Consider the following 21364-nt stretch of genomic DNA (forward strand, 5'->3'; position numbering starts at 1 on the left):
AGCGCCGTTGAAATAGTATTCGTGCATAGTTTACTTCCCTCGCCCCTCTTCATATAAGATCGCCCAACCTATTTGAGAGAACCGACGTTCCGGCCTGAATCTGGGCTCCCAGGACAAATGACCGACTCCAAAACGTAGCATATTTATTGAGGCCTCTCGCCGATAGGATGAAGGCGTTGGCGTTGGGAGCGGGTCGGCATTTTGCGCTCTTGCTTTTGACCGGCGCCCTTCTCCTCGCTCAGCAGCGAGCAGCTGTGGCAGCTACGGACGATGAGCTATGGCAGCAGCTAGATTCACAAACGCTTGTGCAGCTGCAAGGCAGGACATGGACTTGGCAGAGTAAGACGTCGCCCTTGGTCCTTTCAAGGAATGTCAGCATTCTTGGACCAGGTGTCCTGAGGATAGAGACGTCTGCGTCTGTGGTGCAAGGAGCTGGCGGGTCGGTGCTCACTCTCCGAGATGTGACAGTGTGCGTCCTTGGCGCCGGCGCACAGAGTAGCAGCGGCAGCCCGCTGCCAGCCACAGCAGGGCCCATAGCAGCCATTAACACGAGCAGCCTCAGTCTGGCGCTGCAAAACGTCACGGTCATGGCATCCTTCTCGGCTCTTAGCTCAGTGTCAGGATTCTGGGCGGCCAGCAGCCTACTGAGCTCGAGTATAGACGCTCTGACGGGTCTGGCAGCGCCATCGCTGGGACAGGTGCGTGTGGCCCTGTTCGTAGAAGCGTGTCACCATCGGTCGCCCCTCGAACAAGTGCCTGCTCGTGCCGCACCCGGTTCACGGCTGAAGGGGGCGTTTAGGGCCAGGGAGGGCCAGTCTGCTAGTCAACAGCAGACACCCGGGACCATGCGCGGCAGGCGCCAAGCCATGAATGCATTCGGGGACCCTCCTGGCAAGCACGCCCTCCTACTCAGCGCTATGACCCGTGTTCCAAGCAGGGGCCCCGCAAGGTGCTGTCCCTGGACCTGGGCCGTACCTCGGCCACCGACTTGCTGCTGCTGCCCACGGACGGGCAGCGGCGGGAGTCCACCGCCTGCTACACGACGGGTGTGCCGGTGTTTGACTCGGCGACGCTGCGGCGGGCGCTGGGTGACCCCAACACGTCCACCGTGTTCGTGTACCAGGTGCGTCGACTGTCAGCGTGCGATGGATGCGAGACGCGGCGCTTAGCGCAGGATGGTGGAGGCGACTTCTTGCAGCAGGCGTTTGGGCGCTACCAAAAACGGTGGACGTTGGCGCCCGGTCAGGCCTGGGGCGGGCGGGTGGCCTGGCGCGGGTGTGCACGGCGGGGTTGCCTGCCGGTGCAACCGACAGGTGGAGTAGTCGCGCTGTTGCTCCCGCGTACGCCTGGAACCCATACTCCAGCACACGCGTGTTACGGCACCGCGTCGCGGACCCTGCAAAACCCGTACCCCGGCCGCACCACCCGACACACGCTCTTCAACCCCCACCCCCACCCGCAAACCCCCACATCCTGCAGGACTTGCTGCTCAGCCCCGCGGACTTCTCCTTCCGCTACCCGGTCAACATCACCGGCGGCCGCGGCAACGTGACGCTGTACGGCTGCGGTACCACCACCGTGGACGTCAACCTCAACTACACGCGCCACTCGGTGGTGACGGGCGGCGGCGGCGCGCTCACGGTGCGCGGGCTGCGCTTCACCAACTCGCCGCTCATGAACCAGCTGCTATGGCCACGCAACCTGTCGCCTCTGCTGCCGCTGGTGGACTGCGAGGTGGGCGGCCGGGTGGCGCTGGTCGACGTGGCCATTCTGACGCCAATGGCGGACGACTTGGCGGCGCATTTGGACGCCTTCACGAATGGCAGCAACGGCAATGCGGCGCTGGCACCGGTGTACACGTCAGCCAACATCAGCCATGTGGCCATCTCGCGGTGGCGACTGACGGGTGCGTGCGTGCGTGCGTGTCGCGCGCGGGAGGAGGCAGGGGAGGTAGGGGGCCGGCAGTCTGCCGGGCAGGGAGCGGGCGGCTAAAGGGAGGGCAAGGGCTGGGCGACATGGGGGACCGTAGTTGTGCTCCCGCCTGCGGTCTGGGAATGAATGTGCTTGGCAACTGCGCCCTGGAGTGCAGCTGGCGTGGTAGTGAGAAGCCGTGTTGGAAGCCGCTCGAAGCTTGTAGAGGCCCCGGGTATTGAGAGTGACGGTATCGGACCTCACAGGCGCTGTATGGGAGCCGTCGCTGGGAATCGGCGCCGAGGCAGCCGCCGCCAGCGTGTGGGAGTTCACCAATGTGAATGCGACCACGCTGCCGCCGACGGCCTGTCTGTCGTCAAACGGCGTGCAGGTACGTGTGTTCTACAACGTGTGTGTCGGAGGGCTGACAGGGCGGGGACCGGCTCTGGCACGCTTACCTGGTGCCTGGTGTATGCAAAACATGCAACACGAGCCCGCATTTTGGGTGTCGTCCCACAGGGCATTCGCGTATCCTCCGGGAAGCAGTTGCGGCAGCTCATGGGCGACGACCTGATCCCAGCGCTGGAGATTGTGAATAACCTCACGTTTGTGGAGTCGGAGTGGCCACCTGAGGCGTCCGGGCCTGCTGGCGGGCAGATCTTTGTGAACGGTGAGCTGGCGGCAGGGATGTATGGACACCTAGTCACAGGATGGCACCAGGTAGAAAGGGACGCCGCGCATCTCTCATGTCGCGCCGCGCTGGTAGATGACGAAGGAAGTGCCGGTAAATGTCCTTCTTCCCTGCGTGGCTGCGATGCGCAGGCACTAAGGAGGTGTATGCGTGCCACCCCAGCCCGGGACACCGCTACACGGTCGACTTCGGCGATCTGGGTCAGGTGAGTCGCGGGAGGAGCAGCAGGGCTGGGGGCTGTAGGGCTGGGGAGCGCACTGTGGGGAGTGGCATGGTGCCAGCTCTGCGCACTGTCACCCGGTCCGCAGCGAACCGCCGTACGCGCGGCCGCACGTCGAGCAGGACTGGCGGATCGGGGGAAGGAAACGCAAGCACGACGGCCTTACGTGAAGAAGGACGGGCGTGTGTTTTTTGCCACCGCCATATGACATCCCTGGTCGCGGCTCTCCGCCAAACACAGAAACACTGCCTGCTAACTATTACATGCCGTCGCGCCTGTGTCGTTCCTGAGCAGGTGGTGTTCGTGTTTGGCACGCTCACGTGGCGCGGCTCCATTTTGATGGTGAACCCGCGCGCCTCGCCGCGCCGCTCCTGGCTGTACCTGCTCATTGGCGCTCTTAGCGTGGAAACGGACGGTGTCATTCAGTTCACGGTGGGGACCGGGAGGAAGAGCATGTGGGGACCGGGAAGAGCATGTGGGGACCGGGAAGAGCATGTGGGGACCGGGAAGAGCATGTGGGGACCGGGAAGAGCATGTGGGGACCGGGAAGCGGGTTGACAGTGCTGGTGTGTGGCGGCTGGCGGAAGAAGATAGCTGTTGTGCGGCCGATTTCGTTGTGGTTCGGTGGGGTTCGGTGGCGATTGGGCAGGAAGGAGGGGCGATCTGCGGGATGCTAGCGCATAACCCTTCTTTCCTCCGTGTTGCTTGTGCAGGGCGTCGACATTCGCAGCAACGTGTCCTCGCCCTTCACCAATGCCGTCGACCCGTTTTGGAGCACGCAGTGCGGGAGCCTGTGCAGCTCCTTCATCCCGGACAAAACCGCCTACCGCAACGTTTCTTACTATGACGCCTTCATCTACGACTATCGCTTTATGAAATCCGACTGGGTGGCCGTATCACAGGTGCGTCAGCGCGCAGGACGACCAGATACAGTCACGTGTCGGCCACCGACAGTGTTTGTTCACGGGGGTGCGGGCAGCGGGGTAAAGAGAACCTTGTGCATGTCGGCACGGCATCCGCCTTTTTCCGGCTTGGCTTCCGGGCAACCTTTCGTACTTACCGCATGCGGCTCTGTGACTATCTGTGGCACCCATAGGGCCGCAACATCACCGGCACCGGCTTCTGGGGCTACACCGACGTGGCGCTGACTTGGCGGCCCAGCTACACCGACAGCGGCGGCAGCGGCAGCGGAGGCGACGTACCGGTGGCTGCCATCGCGGTGCCGGTGGCGGTGGGTGGCGCCCTCCTCATCGCTGGCGCGATAGCTGCCTTCGTCGTCGTAAAGCGGCGACAGCAGCAGCGGGCGGCGGCGGCGGCCGCGGCGGCGGCCGCCGCCGCCAAGCCCGGCGACAAGCCGCCGGAGCTGACGGTGGTGGTGGCGGGGAATGGGGCCCCGCCAGGCGCCGGCGGCAGCGGCAACGGCGCCAGCGGCGATGTGCGGGACGGCTCCACGCCGCCGCAGAACTCCTCCAGCGCGCACGGCGGGATGACTGTGGGCTCCACAACCGCCGCCAGCCAGGCGGCTTCCATTATGTCGGGGAGCATGCCCACAGAAGGTGAGCGCGTGGGGCGTGGCGGGCCGGGGCGCGGTGGACGCCGACAGTCCTATGCGGATCGGGGCGGGGCGGGGCGAGGGGCCCTGGGCAGGGGAACGTGAGTGACGCGGGCTGGGGCGCGGGTCCGGGGACGCGCGAGGGTTCGGCGCATACGGTGGCTGCGCACCGTTGGCTGCGGCCCTCCGACCTCAATGCCTCGTGTGGCACCGCTGCCCCGCTGCAGCCCGCATCGAGGAGATGAAGCGCGCCATGATGGGCACGGGCGCGGTGGGCGGCATGCACCGCAACGAGCAGATCACGCTCACGGAGCTGCTGGGGGAGGGCTCCTTCGGCAAGGTGTACAAGGGTGAGTCGTGACGAGCGAGCGGCGCGGGTTTCGGGCCTGTGGCAGTTGGGGTCGGGACCTTGGGTTGGGGTTTTGATGGAAAGTGCGCTGGGTTGCGGCTGTGTGTTTGGGGGGTTGTGCGGCGCGGTTTGGGCGGACTGGCCGGGAGCGCTGCCTTGCACGGAATGGCTTGGTGGAGTGGCCTGCGGCGGCGCGGCTGGGGCTCCTGTGTGTCGTGCATCTCGCATAGACGTGCCGCGCTGTGCTACCTGGTTGCGCAGGCGTGTGGCGCGGCACCACGGTGGCAGTGAAGACCATGGTGCTGCCCAACAACATGAGCGGCAAGGAGAAGCGCGAGAAGATGGCGGTCATGGAGACGGCCATCAGCAGCAGCCTCAGGTGCGCGCGCGCACACACACACACGCACTCATGCGGGGTGGGGACTGGGAAGCCACGCCTCCGGAAACAAGCGTACGGTTGCCATGCGGGCTGCAGCACCTGCCACACCAAAGAGAGGGCACGCGCCCTCTGCATTACCTACCCTGCCGCTGCTGGCTCCGTGCTCCCGTGCCTCCTCTCACCTGGCCCTACACTCCGCATCCTCACCTCTGCGACCTCCCACCCGCCCTGCCCCGCGCCCTGCAGCCACCCCAACATCGTGCAGACCTACACGTACGCAGTGCTGCCCGTCAAGGGCGACCAACAGCCCGCAGGCATCAAGCTGGGGACAGGGTGAGCGCCGAGCGGAGGAGCGAGCGAGCGAGCGGGCGACCCGAGCAAGCGAGCGGGCGGGTGCTAGGCCGCTAGGGCGCTAGGCCGGCATCGCCTTGGCTCGGGGTCAAGGCCGCGCACAGCCATGCAGTGAAGGGGTGAAGTGCCCAAGCGCTGCGGGTATCCATGCTTTGGTCGGCATGGAAGGCACAACTGGCCTCACTCCGGGACTCCCCGCAGCGCATGTACTTACCCGCTGCACGAATGCCGCCCGTTCACCCAACCACTGCCCGAGCAGCGCAAGCCTGACCGTGGAGAGCACCGGCCCGCTGGCGCTCATGGCGTCGCCCGACCAGCAGCAGGGCGTGCACAGCTGGGAGGTGCGGCTGGTGCTGGAGTTCTGCGACCGCGGCTCACTCCGCGACGTCCTCAGCGAGTCACTGCGGGCCGCCCAGGCCGCCGCAGGCGTCGCCGCCGCCAGCACCGCCTCAAACGTGCAGGATGCCGCCGGTGCCGGCGGCGCCGCCGGCGGCGACGGCAACAGCGGCGAGGGCGACGTGCTGCAGCAGCGCGAGCGCTCGGACTGCGCGCCGCCCTACAGCACGCACGGTGGCGGCGGCGGCGGCGCTGGGGGCGGCGGCGGCGCCGGAGGAGGCGCTGGCGGCCTGGGCGGCGGGCGGGACGTGAGCTGCCCGCTGGGGTACTTGGAGGCGCTGGACAACGTATTGGACGTGGCGCGTGCCATGCTACACATGCACTCGGAGAACATTGTGCACGGCGACCTCAAGGCGCGCAACATCCTGCTCAAGAGCGGCGGCAGCGGCGACGGCCGCAGCTACGTGGCCAAGGTGGCGGACTTCGGGCTCAGCCTGCGCATCGACCCGACCGAGACACACGTGTCCAATGTGTACCAGGGCACCATCACGCACATGGCGCCCGAGGTGCTGCTGCACGGCAAGGTGTCCAAGGCGTCGGACGTGTACGCCTTCGCCATCCTCATGTGGTGCGCGCGGGGCGTGTGGGGGGGGGCGCGGGGTTTGGGGGCACTGGCACAGGCACAGGCACGGGCACGGGCACGGGGGGGTGCGGGAGTCAGCATGGCAGGCCATGGCCGCCTTCCTTGCGGGCGCGGGTGCCTCCCGGCTCCCGCAGACGCTTGGCGCGGCCCTTCTGTGGCCGCCTACTTGAGGCGATGCCGTACCACCACGTGCTGCTGTACTGAAGACACCGGGTCCCCCTGCTGGTCGCTCCGCTCCACGCAGGGAGGCCTACACCGCGGGCCAGGCGTTCAAGGGCACGCCGCGCGCGCTGCTGGGGCACGAGGTGACCAAGATGAACCGGCGGCCGCAGTTCCCGCTGGACACGCCCTTTGAGTTCCAGCTGCTGGCATGCCGCTGCTGGGAGAGCGACCCCTCCATACGGTACGTACGGGCATAAGGCACATGCGGTACGTACGTAAGGCACGTGCGGTACGTAGGGTACGGCGGCGGTTGGGCGCCGGTGTGTGACTGCGCCCGCTCGCGGATAGTGAAGGGGAATGCGCCTGGGACGTGACGTTGAAAGCACGCCAGGGCGTGCCTGCAGCCTGTGAGCCTGTACAAACCGTGTTTCTCCCCGCGCGTTTGGTCCCCTGTGCGCTCACGTACAGGCCGAGCTTTGAGCAGATCATCGGCGACCTCACGCGCATGCGCGCCAAGCTGATGGGCGCCGCCGCCGGCGCCGGCGCGCACAGTAGCATCGGCAGCTCCACTCTGGGCGGCGCCAGCGCCTCCACCACCGCCAACCAGTTCGGCGTGCACCCCAGCGGCACGCTGGGCGGCGGTGCCACGGCCTCGGGCATGAGCCCCGCGCTGCCGCTGGTGCCGGTGACGCCGCTGCAGCAGTACCAGCAGGGGGGCGCCACCGCCGTCTCCATGACGCTGGGCGGAAGCGACAGTGAGTCACCGCGAGACGGAACGTCGTGGCTAGTCTGTGCGGGAAGCGTTGGGAGAGCGGGTGTGTTCACCAACCTGCTACGGTGTTTTCCAAGGCCGAGGGAGTGCGACTCGGCAAGAGGCGGAGGGGGAAGGCTGCAGGCTGCCGTGGGGCCTGGCGGGCCTTACCAGCGCCGTTTGCGGCTGGCTTGCCTTCGCGCACACGATGTGGGCGTGGCATTACCGTATGTTGGAGGCGTCTGTGAGTTGCAGCTGTGGTGCGGCCGGCCTCCGGACTGATGCGTTTGTTGTTGTGCCTGTCCGTCTGCCTGCCTGCCTGCACCGCGCACAGGTGATGGCACGGGGCTGCAAATGGTGGACGCCCAGGGGCAGCAGCTTTTCTTCGTGCAGGGCGTTGACGGCAGCACCTTTGGCTCCCTAGGAACGGTGAGCGCCGCAGCCGCCACCGTGTCGGCGGGTTCCAGGGCAGCCTGCCGCCATCGACTGCGGCTTGTGCGCATCCCCGCTCACGCTGCCGCACGGCGCCGCACGGCGCCTTGCGTGGCGCCGGCGCCCTTGCAACCCTGCTGACCCCGCGGCGTTGCGTATTCGCTCAGCACCCTGCTTGTGTGGGGTGTGTGTTGCAGTACTGCGCACATCCGTCACCGCCGTTGCCTGAAGTTGTCATGCCTGGCACCCTGCTTTGCAGGACTCGTTTATGATCCCGCCAGGCGGTGCGGGGCCCGTGGCGGGGGCCATGCTGCCGCACATGATTGGGGCGGGGCGGCCAGTGCCCGCCATGCCGCCCATCCTCGAGGCCACCGGCGGCACGCCGGACACGTCGGCGCCGCTGCCGAAGGTCGGCGGCAGCGCCGCTGCCAACGGCGCAGGAGCGGCGATTCCGGAGGAGGCGAGGCGTCAATGATGACACCAGCAGCGCGCGCCGTGTACTATGTTTGGTCAGCCGGCGCTTGGCGCGACGGCTCGGGTGTCTTGTAGTTGTATGATGTGGTGAGCGGGCTCGCAGGCGCGCAAGGACGTGCGAACAATGGGCTGGTGTGCGGGATTGAATTCATGATATCGCGGGGCAGGCGTATCCGCCTGTGCCCTGCAGTGTGTCAGCGCCGCGCGCGGGGCTGAGTCGTTGTTCTTGGTGTCGGCGTCGGCGTCGCGCGCGTGCCTGGCCCGGCGATACGCTTCACTGGGCTGGTTGGATCTGTGGTGTGGGGAGCGACGTGTGATCGTGCGGCAGACGTGTGCATTATATATTGCCCTACGTACGGGTAGAAACTGGATGATGGCGGCACGGTGGTATGATGTTTTCTGGGTCGGGTCCCCGGTGGCATTACTTACGGCGCAGCGTTGCTGGGATGTGGCGCTGCTGGCGTTGCCCGTCCCTAGCTTTGGGGACAGCTGCGTGCGACCGGCGGGGTCGGCGAGGCAGTTGGGGCATAATACCCTGGGTTAGACGGCATTCTTTGGATGCGTTGGCGCGGCCAGCGCTGGCGTCCTTGGCATCCCTGGACACTTGAGAAACAGGAGGTTTGCTGGCAAACGGAGAGGTCGCATGCCTCAACACTTGAAGGGAACTCATGGCTATAGCGCATGGAACTGGACTCGATTGCTATGCTTTGCTGTCCAGTACGAGTACCGTATGCCACGGCACGTGCCGGGAGTATTTCGCGTTTCGCGGCATGCGCTGCTGAGCCCGCGATGGACTGCTTTCAACTCCGTGACGGCAGCGGGTCGTGTTGGTTGTCGGGAGTACGGTAGTTAAATTAGAGGGAAAGTACTGCCGTGATTACAAGGGGAATGCCGTGATGCCGTAAAGAATACTGCGACAAACGCACGCAAGTGCCGACAGGTGTGGAAGTTGAGGCCGTTGTTAACAGGGGGCAGGTGCGGGTGGTTACTGCGCTGAATATGACTGCGCTGAATATGACGGCGCTGGTGTCCAAATGGTGCAGGGTCCATAGCCTGGTTATTCGGGATGCCCTCGGCTGCAAGGATGTGTGATGGGACAGGGTTCAGGCAGGCTGGCGAGGTCCCGTAGGGTGCAGCTGACGCCCATACCCTTCGGGATGCCCTCGGCTGCAAGGAAGGACTATGTATTGCCCGGCCCAGGAACTGCTGCTAGGGCCCGGTCGGAGGAGGTAACGGCGTGAGGAAACGGTGTGAGTGGCTGAGGGTAGAGAAGCACCGGCAGTTGAGAATCAGTGAGTAATTTCCGATGCCCCGTGGCGGCGCGCGTGAACTTCTGCATGAAGCCCCGTTATTGCGTGGTTGCAATGGCAACCCCACCTACACACACACTGCGAACACTGCTTTTGCCGTCTGGAGCTGACCGTACGCATGCGAGGGGAAGGTAGCAATGTGCAGTTGACGAATCTGTAACTTCAAGTGCCATCCCTGCCTTCATGCTGGCTTCCACACGTGCACGACCGCACGGCCGTCTGGGCGTTCTCGAGCTCCAAGCCACGACCGAGCCGCAGATCGAGGCTTGTACGGTAGTTCTGCTGATCCGCACGTGCAATGTGACCAGCGTCGTACTCTGCAAGCCGCGGGGCTGTCTTGCTCAGTCCACGGCTGTCGGCCCACGTACCAAAACTCTGCCGTTGCCCGTGAGTCTGTGCGTTCTCCTCCCCTCTGCTTCACCGTCCTGACAAGCTGTAATATACGGTAGCTTGGAATAAACTTCATTTAGCGTATACGGTATGTGCGGCACATGCATGGTCGCATCACTCGCATGCCGCGCTCACGCTATCACCCTGTCCCCTCCCACCGTGAGGTGCCTTCGAGACAGTTGGCAGTTGCGTGCCTCTCCATCCTGAGTTGCGTGTCTGTCCCCAGCGGGCCACACAGCGCCATGTACAGCTGGCGCACCCGGGCCCCGGCTCTGACTGCAGCAGCGCAGCTCGCTTCATTCTTGCAAGCGCACCAAACAATGTGCTGTCGTTGTCCTCCTCGGTCTGGCGCTTGCTATACAGCACACACCACACCTCTTTGACTTGGGCGCTTACCAGCATCCACTCTTGTGCGCACCGTACACGTCTCCTAAGACCTAACCTTGCGCACATGCATACATACCGTACACGGTATCCGCGTTATCGGCTACACCCGCAATCCGGGGCGTGCATGTGCATATACATACACACACACGATTTCCCACGCAGGGAGTCTTGCACACACACACACACACACACACACACACACACACACACACACACACACACACACACACACACACACACACACACACACACACACACACACACACACACACACACACACACACACAGCATGGACGCATACAGGTGCATCGCGGGGTCAGGCCGAATGGTCGCCCGTGGGGTTACAGGCTTATCGCGGGTAAGTATGACTACCTGGGTGACGGCAACCACGCGACGCTCGGTAAATTGGTAGGTATCCGTAAGTAACTCCGGCGTCGTCTGGGCGGGCTTTCGTTTCGTTTTTTAACACACACACACACACACACACACACACACACACACACACACACACACACACACACACACACACACACACAAACGTTAGGCAGCGCTACCCGTCTAGTGACCACCCCAAACCCCCGCAACAAGACACATGCGACACACCCAATAAATTACGTCACGCATCATTACGCCACCAGGCCGTCGCAGTTGGTGAACACGGCGTCAACGTCGTCCAGTTCCAGTAGCTTCTCAACAAGCGCCTCGTTACGAGCAAACGCCTCGTCGTCAACCTGAAGAGGGAGACGAGAGGCGCATTGGAGATCTCAAACATGGGAGGGAGGAGAGAAGAGGTGGGGATTCCAGGCATGACAATATATGATATCGGGAACACGGAAGCGCGACGAGGGGAAGCAGGGGCCACCCAGCGGCCCGGCGGGTTACAGGTACCGTGCGCGTCAAACCCCTCCTCGGGTGTGTGGTTTAAGTAAGCACTCCCGGTTGCGCAGCGTGCGACGCACAAGGACGCGCACACAAGGACGGTTGCTCCGCCACACCGGCCGCACCCGCCCCAACCTTCGCAGGCTCGCGCCGTCTGCTCCGAGGATGCACGACCAGCCCCCCCCCACCCCCATCTCTGAAATAAGCATGAATGTAACCCCCGATGCAACATGCCCTCACCTCCACGGGCGCCGCCGCGCGGAACACGAGGTCGCTGTCCTCCTCGTTCACGGAGAAGCCCAGCCCGCGCATGGCGGTCTTAGTGGAGGAGAACGCCTCCACAGGCACAAACAGCTGCAGGGGCGGGTGGTAGGGGCAGGGGAGGGAGCAGGAGCGGGGGCAGGGGTAAGGGCAGAGGTGAAGGCAGGGGTTAGAGGTAAGGGCAGAGGTAGGAGCACAGGGGTTCAGGGCAAGGGCAGGCGCAGCGGCAGACGCAGCGGTAGGAGGCCCCCCGCTCCCCAGAGCCACATACGTCTCCCCGATCCCAAAGTGAGACTGAAGGCTATACGTGGAGCTCGCACTGCATTGCTGCGTTGGGCGACGCTTCCTTGACATTGCGACCTATTTTGCTGGGCTCGGCCAGGTAACCCCCCCCTCCAAATCCCCAGCGCAGGCCGCGCTCTCCTCCACGCTCATTTGCAGTGGGTTCGGTTTACTTTGGGATGGTACCGGTAATTTACAACCCCCCAGCCCAGCCCAGCCCACCCCATCCCCCGCACACACACACACACACCTTGTAGCTGGTGCTGGGCGCGCCGTCCTCCTCGGGCGGCACTGGCTCCACGTCCTCGGCGCCCGCCTCCATGGCCGCCTCGAACACGGCGTCCTCGGTGGTGCCGTCCACCACAATCATGCCGCAGCGCTGGAAGTTGAACAGCACCGAGCCCGGCTCAGCAACCTGATGGCGGTGTGTGTGTGTTTGGGGGGGGGGTGCAAGGTTAAAAACACAGGGAACAGGATATATCAGCAGGGGGATTCGAGTGAGGGGGGAGGGAGCAGACCGGAAAGGATATATGGTGAGGCAGGCGTCGTCGGGTTCAGGTCAGAGGCGTAGTATGGTGTGGAGCTCCCGGGTGCGTAGTGCGGCAGGTCTGCCGGTGGTCTATCAACTGGCGAACAGATGTCCTTTGCCGCCGCGGAAGCCGCCACGCCGCGCCGCCGGCGCCTGTCTCCTGCCCCGGTCCCGCTCTCGCCCTCGCCCTCGCCCTGCCCGGCAGCCCCTGCTGCCCCTGCTGACCCGACAGCCCCTGCTGCCCCTACTTGCCTTGGCTCCGGCCTTGGTGACGGTGGGCTTGACCTCGCTTGCGGTGCGGTTGACGTTGTCGGTCAGGCAGAACACCACCAGGCCGGTGCCGCCGGGGCCATAGGCCTCGTACGTGATTTCCTGAAGGCGGGCGGCGGCGGTTGTTGGGTGGGAGCAAGGGGCCCAAGCGGTGACCGCAAGGCATCAGCACTGCTGACACCCTAGGCCTAGATGTTTGCATCGGGCCTTCGCGCCGACAGCCCACAGCTCCACAACCCACATCCCCCGCCTCCCCTCCCTCCCCTCCCCTTTCCCGCCCTCCCCTCCCCTTTCCCTTCCCGTCCCTTCCCCCCCCTGTCCCTACCCTCCCCCTCGCCTCCCCCCCTCCCACCTGGTAGTCGCCCTGCTTGGCGTCGGTGGCGCGCTTCAGGTTGCGCTCCACGATGTCCTTGGGCACCCCCAGGTCCTTGGCCTGGCGCAGCAGCGTGTCCAGCGCCGCGTTGGTGGCGGGGTCGGCGCCGCCGGCCTTGGCGCTGCGGGGGTTGGGGGTTGGGGAAGGTGAGGAGGTGAGGAGGAAAAAGTGTGGTAAGGAGCGGAGGAGGGCAGGAGGATGGTGGGTGGAGGCGGGGCGGGTGAGGCCCGGTTGGCGGCAGTGGTCGAAGCAGTGGCTGCAGCGGCCACGCCTGCGGCGGGGGGCACTCACAGCTGGATGATCTTCTTGCCAATGCGCCCGTAGATCTTAGACTTCTTGGCGTCGGATTTACCCTGTCCACCGTGAGCACAAGCGGATTGCAAGGCGGAAGTGGCGGGTTAGGGACAACAGAGAGAGGACAGACGCGGAGGAGGCGCGGGGGTGACCGGTCCACCAAGGGGAAAGTCCGGCGAGCACGCAAGCAGCGACAGGCCGTGGGTCGCTCGCGCAGCCGGCCGACGTGCGCCCGGTGACGACACCGATAAGTACTTATGATACGCAAGCGCAATTACCTTGCGCAGGGCAATCTTCGCCGCTCGCCGGCCCGAGACCACCACCAGCTGACCGCGCGACCAGTTTGATGGCCCCGCGACAGGAGCGCCCGCGGGCTTAGGCGCCACTATTTGACGGCTGAATGCACATTTGGGTCGTGCAATAGAGGCGCCCGCAGAGGAACGCGCAAGCATCGACTGCATCTTTCACAATATTTACACGCAAAGAAGATCAGTACTGTGAAAGAATTGTAATGCCTTATACAAGTACATCAATCACAGTATGAGCTGCTGCATAATTCCATGCACTCGATCGCTGCCACACGCTTCCGCTGCGGGCTGCTGTCCCGCTCGGCACCCACGACACTCCTATCCGTCTAGCTTTGCCTTCCCGCTGCCCTACCCCGACCCCGCCCCGATCCCACCATGTGACTAACTCGAAACTCTCCCACAGCGCTCTCACTCTCAGTAGTATACCAGCTTCGCCCGCGCCCACGCATTCATCACTCGTATCACCCACGCCCTTGCTGCACCGCACCTCTCTCAACACACGTACGCGCCCACATCCCGCCCAGTCCTCTCGCCTCGCCATCAGCTTCTACCTTTCCACTGCTGATGGTCTTCACCTCGTCTCCAACTTGACCGCGCCGAGGTGCTGAGGTGCCGCCTCCGCCTCGCGGACAAACCCCCTCCCCCCCGGCATCCTGGCCAGCCGCCGCCACACACGCCACCGCCGCCGCCGCGTTAGCGGGACCAAGTCACTCAGATTACCGTGACAAGACCGTCTACACATGCTCCGTCTCTTGTGGAGATGCCGACCTGGTGACCACCAAAGGCGACCCGAGCTGAGGCAATTATGGGAGGCCTCCCATTGGAGGCAATCAAGCCCCGCCCTCCTCTGCCAGCGGAAGGGGCGCTGGAAGCGGCATCCGGCCCTCCTGAAGGGCCTTGAGCAGAGCCGCCTGTGCGCATGCATGTCGTGTGTTGCGGGGTGCCGGCATACAAAGGGTTACAGAGCGGGCATATGTCAGCCATTCATGACCCTGGCCCTCGCCCTGCCCGTCGCCCGCTCCTTTGCCCCCCCGTGTGCTCTGTGCGGGCCCGCCCTCGGCCCCCCGCTCCGTCCGCATGCGCACACGCACCTGCTCTGCCCCGCAGACCTTGGGGTTCGTGCAGTTACAGCGATTCCGCAGCAGCAGGAACGCGGGCAGGAACGGGCACGCGCGGTTCCCGACTGCCTGCGGCGGCAGGGTACGGAAGGCAGTAAGGTAAGGCGTCAACCGACGACAGGGCACGTGGTGCTTGGCTGTGCTGTACACGCACCAGCAAATGACGACACCGCGTCCGACCAAAACCGCCTCGTTTTCTGCTCATCTGCGCACACAGACTCCTAGACTGCAACTGCTCCCGCTTGGCTCCTCCCCCCAGGCCCCCACAGCCCCAATCCGCCTACCCCGCAGCCCCCAGCACCCCAGCCCCAGCACCCCACAGTCATGCATCCCCATGTCTCTCGGGTTGCTAGATGGGAATAGTGAGAGAATAGTGAGCGCAGAGCCCCCTCGCACGCCCCCTCTCGCACCCGGTTGGGGTCACTGGCCGACCACCAGCTTGTCGCCAAGTCCTGGTCTGGCGCGAACAGGCCCACGGGGCCGCCCACCCGCACGCCGGCCGCCGCCGCCGCCGTGCGGTTGCGCACCAGCCACAGGTTGGTGTTGTACGCGAACACCACCCGCAGACCCTGTGGGATCGCGTGTGTGTGTGTGTGTGTGTGTGTGTGTGCGTTTGCGTATGGTGTGTGTGTGTGGTGTGGTGGCGGGCGATAAAACACGAGAAACTGAAAACGCACAACGTGCATCCAATGTTGGTGTGTGTGTGTGTGTGTGTGTGTGTGTGTGCGTTTGTGTAAGTGTGCGGCGGCATGTGTGGAATGGGAAACGCGCCGCGTCTTGGCACGCCTTTGGCGGCATGCGGTGTAGAGAGGAGGGCTAAGAGAGGAGGGTTGGCCCAAGCCCAAGCGCGCAGCACCCAGGCCTCCCAACTGCCAACTACCTTCGGGTGGCAGTCCTCCGGGGGCCGTAGACACCTGTGGACGACAAGACCAAGGGGCACACGGCGTTCAACCACAAGGACGGGGAAAACAGCATTTGGGCCGCACAACTGTCAGGGCACGGATTCTGCGACCTCCGCGCCATCCACAGCTGGCCTTCATTTGCGAGACCTGTGCCGCCAGAAACGCACTGCACGTATGCACGTATGCATCCTTGCGCACTCTGCTGCTAGCACCGATTTCGACCGGCACCGTTGTCGCCGCCATGTTAGTTGCTCCCCCCCCACCTACTTCGTAGAAATAAAAAGGTAACGTTTCCCATTGGTGTTTTAACACGTTATGTTCGGTTATGGTGGTAAACTATGGGATTCGTATTTTCCCAGATGAAGCTGTTACTATGCGTCCTGCTGGTACTCGTTCGGGTAACATAACCCCCCCCCTCACGTCTCGTTCCACAGGGGGTTGGCTGCCACCAGCTCGGGCGGCCAGGGGCAGTGCGCGCCCGGCACCGACGCCGCCCGGAAGCGGCCCACGTCCGCAAGGTCGTACTGCGGTTGGCGGTTGGCGGGGGTGGGTGGGTTGTTTGGTGGTGGGAGGTTGTTTGGTGGGGGCCACCAAGCCCCAAGCACCAAGCATGATGACGGGCGCATTGCCACAGCGTGTTGTGACGGCCCATTTCGGGCCAGCTCGTGATGTTGAGAGTAGCCAAGCGGTGCGGTCCTTCCAGCGGCTCGGGTACTGGCCACGCAGGCAACGCTAGTGTTAGCCGGCGGGCGCGAAGAGGCACGTGGTCCACATCTGTTGCGGTGGCCGTACAGGTCACCTCACCCGGGCACACGGCACACACCTGCACGTTCGCCGGCAGCACCAGGGGAAACTCCGGCAGCGGGCGCTCGATCTCAGGCAGGAAGCCTGCAGCCAGGGGACACACATACACACCCATTGGGCGGGGTTCCGGTTCGTTTAGGTCCATCCAGCCGCTGCGTACACCCATACTGCCCCCACTACTGCGGCAATTAGGCGGGGTGCTTGTGAGCCGCACAGCAGCACCTGGTGGCTCATCCCCGCACTATCGCAGCACAAGCGCAAACACAAACACAAACGGCCGCAGCAGCAACTCGTCGCCTTTCCTGGCTGCCCCGCCCCACCACCACAGCCCGCCGCCACTTCCCAGCCCTCCCCCCTCTCTTCCCACAACCTGCACCTGCGGACTGCGAACACGCACGGCATCACACACCTGACTTTGCAAAGTTGTCTGGGAGCTGCAGAGCCGTGTAGCCGCCGCGGCGCATGAGCGACAGCAGCATGCGCGGCGGGTCCTCCGCCACCACGTCCAGAGCCTGCATAAGCATTGGCGTTAGCGGATTGGCGGCGGCGGCAGAGGTGTTGGGTTGTACCGGCAAGGCACCCGACTCAGGTGCGCCACAGCATCCCACGACATGTACGTTGGGAAGGCCAAGGATAGCATACCGTGCACCCACACGGCAGCATGCCAGCCCCGGTTTTCCCGCATGTCCCTTGCTGTTACGTGGGTTTGGAACGGGCTACCCCACCAGAAGGGGTGACCCCACGCTTTCTCACGCACCTGCCCGGGAAGGAAGTGCTCCAGCGTTTCGGGCATGCCTGCATCAGAACATGTGTCACACCTAGCTGCTCTTTTTGAACTTTTCGCAATGCCTCACAGGTCCGGGGAGGACAACAACAACTGACCCGCCGGCCGCTCGCGAGCCAGACCAGCGCATGACTGATCTGGATACGTCGCATTGACCTGGAAAGCGACACGTCGGCAAACCGCGCCTCCCCAACTCTCCCCCCCCCCACATTCACCTGGCGAGTACTCTAGCAGCACATTGGCCACGCGGCCCGAGGCCATCAGCGCCTCCCCCGACTTGAACACCACCGGCTCGAAGCCCTCCACGTCCACCTGCGGCGACACCACAAGGTCCGGGGGGGCGCAGGCGGGCATAGGAAGACAGGGACGGGTAAGCCTCTGCGGCTCTGCCACAATTTTGCGCCGCTGGTACACGGCGCACCACCACCATCGCAACCGCCGGGCCCCGATCATGTACCTTGAGCAGCAGAACCTCCTCCTCCATCGCACTGACGATGTCGTCAAGCCGGGTGGTGTTGACCCTGATCTTCTCTAGCTCCTGTGGGCAGTGGGCAGTTGTGCGCATCTGGTTTGGGTCCCGACACGCGCCTCAGGGGCACCGCAAAACCGCGTGTAAGCGTGCTGCTCACTTACACCGCCACGCACACCCTCCACCCCACGTGCCCACCTGCTCGGGCCGCTCCATCTGGGTCGCCATGGAGGCGGTGCCCCACACGCCCCTGGCGGCCCGGCAAAAGGCAAGGACAAAGTAACGGGAGGAAAATGCGGTGCCACCGGCACAGCGAGGACTAGGCTGCACGCCCATGCCGCTGCGTTGTCGGTTCCCTGCTCAACACAAGCCGGTGCAACCCCCAAACAAGGCGTCTTTGCCTCGCCCTCGCTCTAGGCGGGTGCCAAGCACAAGCAATCGCGCTTGGGTGGGGAGGGGTTGGCGCGATGTGCACACGTGGCTGTCACAGCGGCACCGCATTGCACGCCACGCGACCAGCCTGTCACACCCACTTGCGCGGTACAGTCATTGTCGCCACGCCGCCCGACTCCTTCGCCACCACCTTGTCCACCACAGACACAGGCCACGGCCAGCGCGGCTGGCCTCCTCCTCCTCCGCCGCCTCCTGTCGCACCGCCGCCTCCTGCTCCCGCACCGCCTTTGCCTCCTGCACTTGTGCCGCCGCCGCCTCCTGCACTTCCGCCGGCGGCGTCGGCCGCGACTGCGCGTATGCCGTTGGCTGCCAGGCTCCAGTGCAGGAAGGCCAGGAAGCGCGGCACCGGCTCCACAGCCACCACCCTGCAGGGCCACCACATGCGGCCAAGCAAGCTCAAGGCCCCAAGCTACCTCCAGGGGTAATCCCAAGCCCTGCCAAGCCAAGCCACTTTCAGTCAAGCCAAGCCAAGCCGGCATCAGGTCCCTGCACCGATACGCCTAGCAGCACCACTGCACCCGACGCCAACAACCAGCACCTATGGCCTTCCAAGCACACTCACCTGCAGCCCATCACCGCCGCATAGGCGGTGAAGAAGCCGAAGTTTGCCCCTACATCCACAACCAGCGGCGGCAGGCCGGGCGGCGGCTGGTGCTGCTGCCCCGCGTCCGGCGCCGCTCCCGCCGCGTTGGCGGTGCCGGTGGCGTTGGGGCGGAAGCGGCCGCATCGCTCTTCCAGCACGTGTTTGAACACCTGCACGACGGGCGGTGGGCGCATGCGTGGACCTCCGTGGCGCGGGAATCGCAGCAAAGTCGCGGACGCCACACAGCAACTTATAGACACAGGCAAGACCAAGTCGCACAGCGGACACGCTGCCACACAACTCGGTACGCCTGGACATACCTGTGCGCCCGCCCCCCGTCCTATGCTATGACTTCACCATCGTCGTCACCGCGCCAAACAGCTACCCCGGACACCGCCGCCACCGCCCCGCCCCGCCCCGCCCCGGCCCGCCCCGGCCCGCCCCGCCCCGCCCCGCCCCGCCCCGCCACGCACCCGCACGATGCCCAGCTCCACGCAGCCCGCGCGCTCCATTTGCTCCGACACATCCAGATCGTTCTGCAGCACACGTGCGTGTGAGAGCCCAACACTTTGCGTGTGTACACGTGTGTCCATGTGTGCGGGGATACGGCAATGTGTGGCGCAAGCACAACCCAGAGGCTTACGCACGGCGTGCTGTGCACACCACAGCACATGAGACCGCCAACATGCGGCCGATGTGCCGTGACACGTGCGTGGCCGCCTCGCATTCAGACCGTGACCACATGCATAAGACCGCGCATTTCCCCCACACACCTTGTTACTCCCCCGCTCTCTAACACGCGCTCTTTAAACCCACCTTGGGGTCTGTGTACCCAAACACAAAGTGGGGTTGGAAGACCACCCGCCGCGCCAGCAGTTTGATGCCCTGCCGCGACAGGTAGTCCACCGGCCCGGCGAAGCGCTGGTTCTGGCTGTGGCGATGCGGAGGGTTGGGAAGGGAGGTTGCGAACAGGAAGAAGGCGAAATACAAGTGAAAGGCGGCACGCAGCGCTTGAAACGCACATGTTTGCGCAGTGGTGCCGAGCGCTCAGGCGTAAGCGACGGCTAGCACGTGAGCCGACACCGCATGGGCAACTTACCAGCCCGCCCGAATCAATTACCCGCCCCTTATCTTACACGTTCTACACACTCACCCCCATGTGGGCACGACGCCCATGTACGGTCCGCAGTCGGTGCAGTCAGTACCAAAGTCGCACGCCACCTGCACGACAGCAGCCACCACCACCACCCCCACCCCCACCACCACGTCAGTGCGGGAGCAAAACAGGACTGGGGCGGAGGGCGCCGCGAGCCCGCACAGCGGACACCTGCGTCTGATCCAGGACTGATTGCCATGGCTGCCGCGCTAACCGCCCTCCTGCTTCCCTTCTGGTCGCCCAGTCCCCACCCACGACAACGTGCCCACCACAAAGAGCGCGCCACGGTTTTCCAACCCCCGACACCATCTTACACAGCCCTCTGACGTCCTGTCACCTCCACGCAACGCCGCGTGTATGTGCTCCCTGGCCGTACGCTCCCCGACTGCTCTCCAACACTGTCCCTACCTGCACGCTGCTGCCTAGTCGCTCCTTGAAGGAGGCAGGGCCGCCTCCGGGGCCGGTGGCGGCCGGCGGCGGCGGGCGCTGCAGCTGTGAGCCGTCCTCACAAATTCCGTTTCGAGCCTGCGGCAGCCACATGTTTTGGGGGAAGAGCGAGAGTGGGCGCGAGGCGTGCGAAGCGGCCTGGGAGAGAGCGAGGGTAAGTGTAGGACGTGCAAAGCCCTGCACGGCCACAAATCGTTTCACCGGACACAGCCAGGCACCGTGTGTGAGTTCCGGTGCTGCATGCCATGCGGCACAAGCCCCTGGTACGTAGGCCTCACCAGCCGGCAGGTGTCTGTGCAGAGCCCGCCGCTGGCACCGCTACTGCCGCCACCCGTGCCGCTGCTACTGCCGCCGTTGCCGGGGCCGGCGCCCGCGTCGGCGGTCATGTGCCGGCGCCCGCCTGCCGCAGCAGCTGCTGCTGCTGCTGCTGCTGCTGCTCCTCGCCGGCCGACGGCTGCAGCGCCCCGCAGGCCCCAGGTCCCTATAATTCTACGAGCTCGCCTAGGTTGCCGGGGCCCTCGCAAGCTTGTTGCCAGTGCGTTTGCCGCCGTGAGAACAGCAGTAGGCGGCAGCTCCGGCGACCAGCTAGGGCTGGCCACGCGCTGCCGGGGGTCGCGTTCGCCGGCAACGCCCTCCCTCCCCCCAAGTGGATGCGAGGTCAATCTCGCTCCATCGAGCCACTGCTGTACCACGTTGCTTTCAAAGGTGGGCAACTCCCAACCGCCGAGCAGCAGGAGCAGGCCTGGCGCGATGGGGACGGGTGGCGGGAGCGGCGGGCGGGCAACGGTTGGCACGCTCGCCTCGACCCCTCACCCACAAGCAAGCCATCATGACAAGGCATTAGAGACTCTGTGTATGTGCTGCCACGATGAATTCATTGCCTCACCTAGCTGCGCGGCGTGTAGCCTGAACGCGGGCATCCTGGCATGCACCAAGACTGAGACTACGCTCAACCAAGCTAATACGAAAGCATGAATTGTAGCATGCTCGTCATGTTCTCATTTTTTGTCGCCAGGGCAGCGTAGCACGGGCTTGTGACGCTACTAGGGCCTTGGCTCATTTGGCCCTAGTATGTGCTGTATAAGAGAGCCATAACTATGATATCTACCAATGG

General features: G+C 64.7%; 3 protein-coding genes across 3 annotated transcripts; 1 reads left to right on the forward strand and 2 right to left on the reverse strand.

Annotated features, from left to right (window-relative positions):
• Positions 1 to 15: 15 nt before the first annotated feature.
• CHLRE_02g097500v5 (uncharacterized protein) lies at positions 16 to 9733 on the forward strand. Its single transcript, XM_001699991.2, has 17 exons — positions 16 to 698; positions 938 to 1123; positions 1480 to 1906; positions 2178 to 2302; positions 2431 to 2581; positions 2734 to 2807; positions 3117 to 3254; positions 3536 to 3724; positions 3919 to 4378; positions 4602 to 4724; positions 4985 to 5102; positions 5349 to 5435; positions 5713 to 6417; positions 6677 to 6835; positions 7063 to 7349; positions 7680 to 7774; positions 8037 to 9733. The coding sequence occupies exons 1-17, from the start codon at positions 588 to 590 to the stop codon at positions 8250 to 8252; spliced, it is 3651 nt and encodes a 1216-aa protein (XP_001700043.2). The 5' UTR covers positions 16 to 587; the 3' UTR covers positions 8253 to 9733.
• Positions 9734 to 9819: 86 nt separating this feature from the next.
• On the reverse strand, positions 9820 to 13717 carry CHLRE_02g097550v5 (uncharacterized protein). The gene is made up of 7 exons (XM_043059662.1): positions 13505 to 13717; positions 13224 to 13285; positions 12912 to 13053; positions 12542 to 12661; positions 12011 to 12175; positions 11458 to 11571; positions 9820 to 11069 (listed from the first exon to the last, which is right to left on the reverse strand). Exons 1-7 carry the CDS (start codon positions 13685 to 13687, stop codon positions 10965 to 10967), a joined length of 891 nt encoding a protein of 296 aa, XP_042927296.1. The 5' UTR covers positions 13688 to 13717; the 3' UTR covers positions 9820 to 10964.
• A 52-nt stretch (positions 13718 to 13769) lies between these two features.
• CHLRE_02g097600v5 (uncharacterized protein) lies at positions 13770 to 21355 on the reverse strand. Its single transcript, XM_043059663.1, has 19 exons — positions 21137 to 21355; positions 20529 to 20992; positions 20212 to 20328; positions 19801 to 19868; positions 19464 to 19578; positions 19121 to 19183; positions 18627 to 18817; positions 18145 to 18429; positions 17810 to 17861; positions 17600 to 17680; positions 17358 to 17454; positions 17116 to 17153; positions 16768 to 16870; positions 16378 to 16442; positions 15975 to 16078; positions 15533 to 15566; positions 15063 to 15221; positions 14626 to 14721; positions 13770 to 14445 (listed from the first exon to the last, which is right to left on the reverse strand). Exons 1-19 carry the CDS (start codon positions 21168 to 21170, stop codon positions 14365 to 14367), a joined length of 2247 nt encoding a protein of 748 aa, XP_042927297.1. The 5' UTR covers positions 21171 to 21355; the 3' UTR covers positions 13770 to 14364.
• Positions 21356 to 21364: the final 9 nt, after the last annotated feature.

Source organism: Chlamydomonas reinhardtii, chromosome 2, assembly GCF_000002595.2.
Source record: "Chlamydomonas reinhardtii strain CC-503 cw92 mt+ chromosome 2, whole genome shotgun sequence".
Lineage (NCBI taxonomy): Eukaryota > Viridiplantae > Chlorophyta > Chlorophyceae > Chlamydomonadales > Chlamydomonadaceae > Chlamydomonas > Chlamydomonas reinhardtii.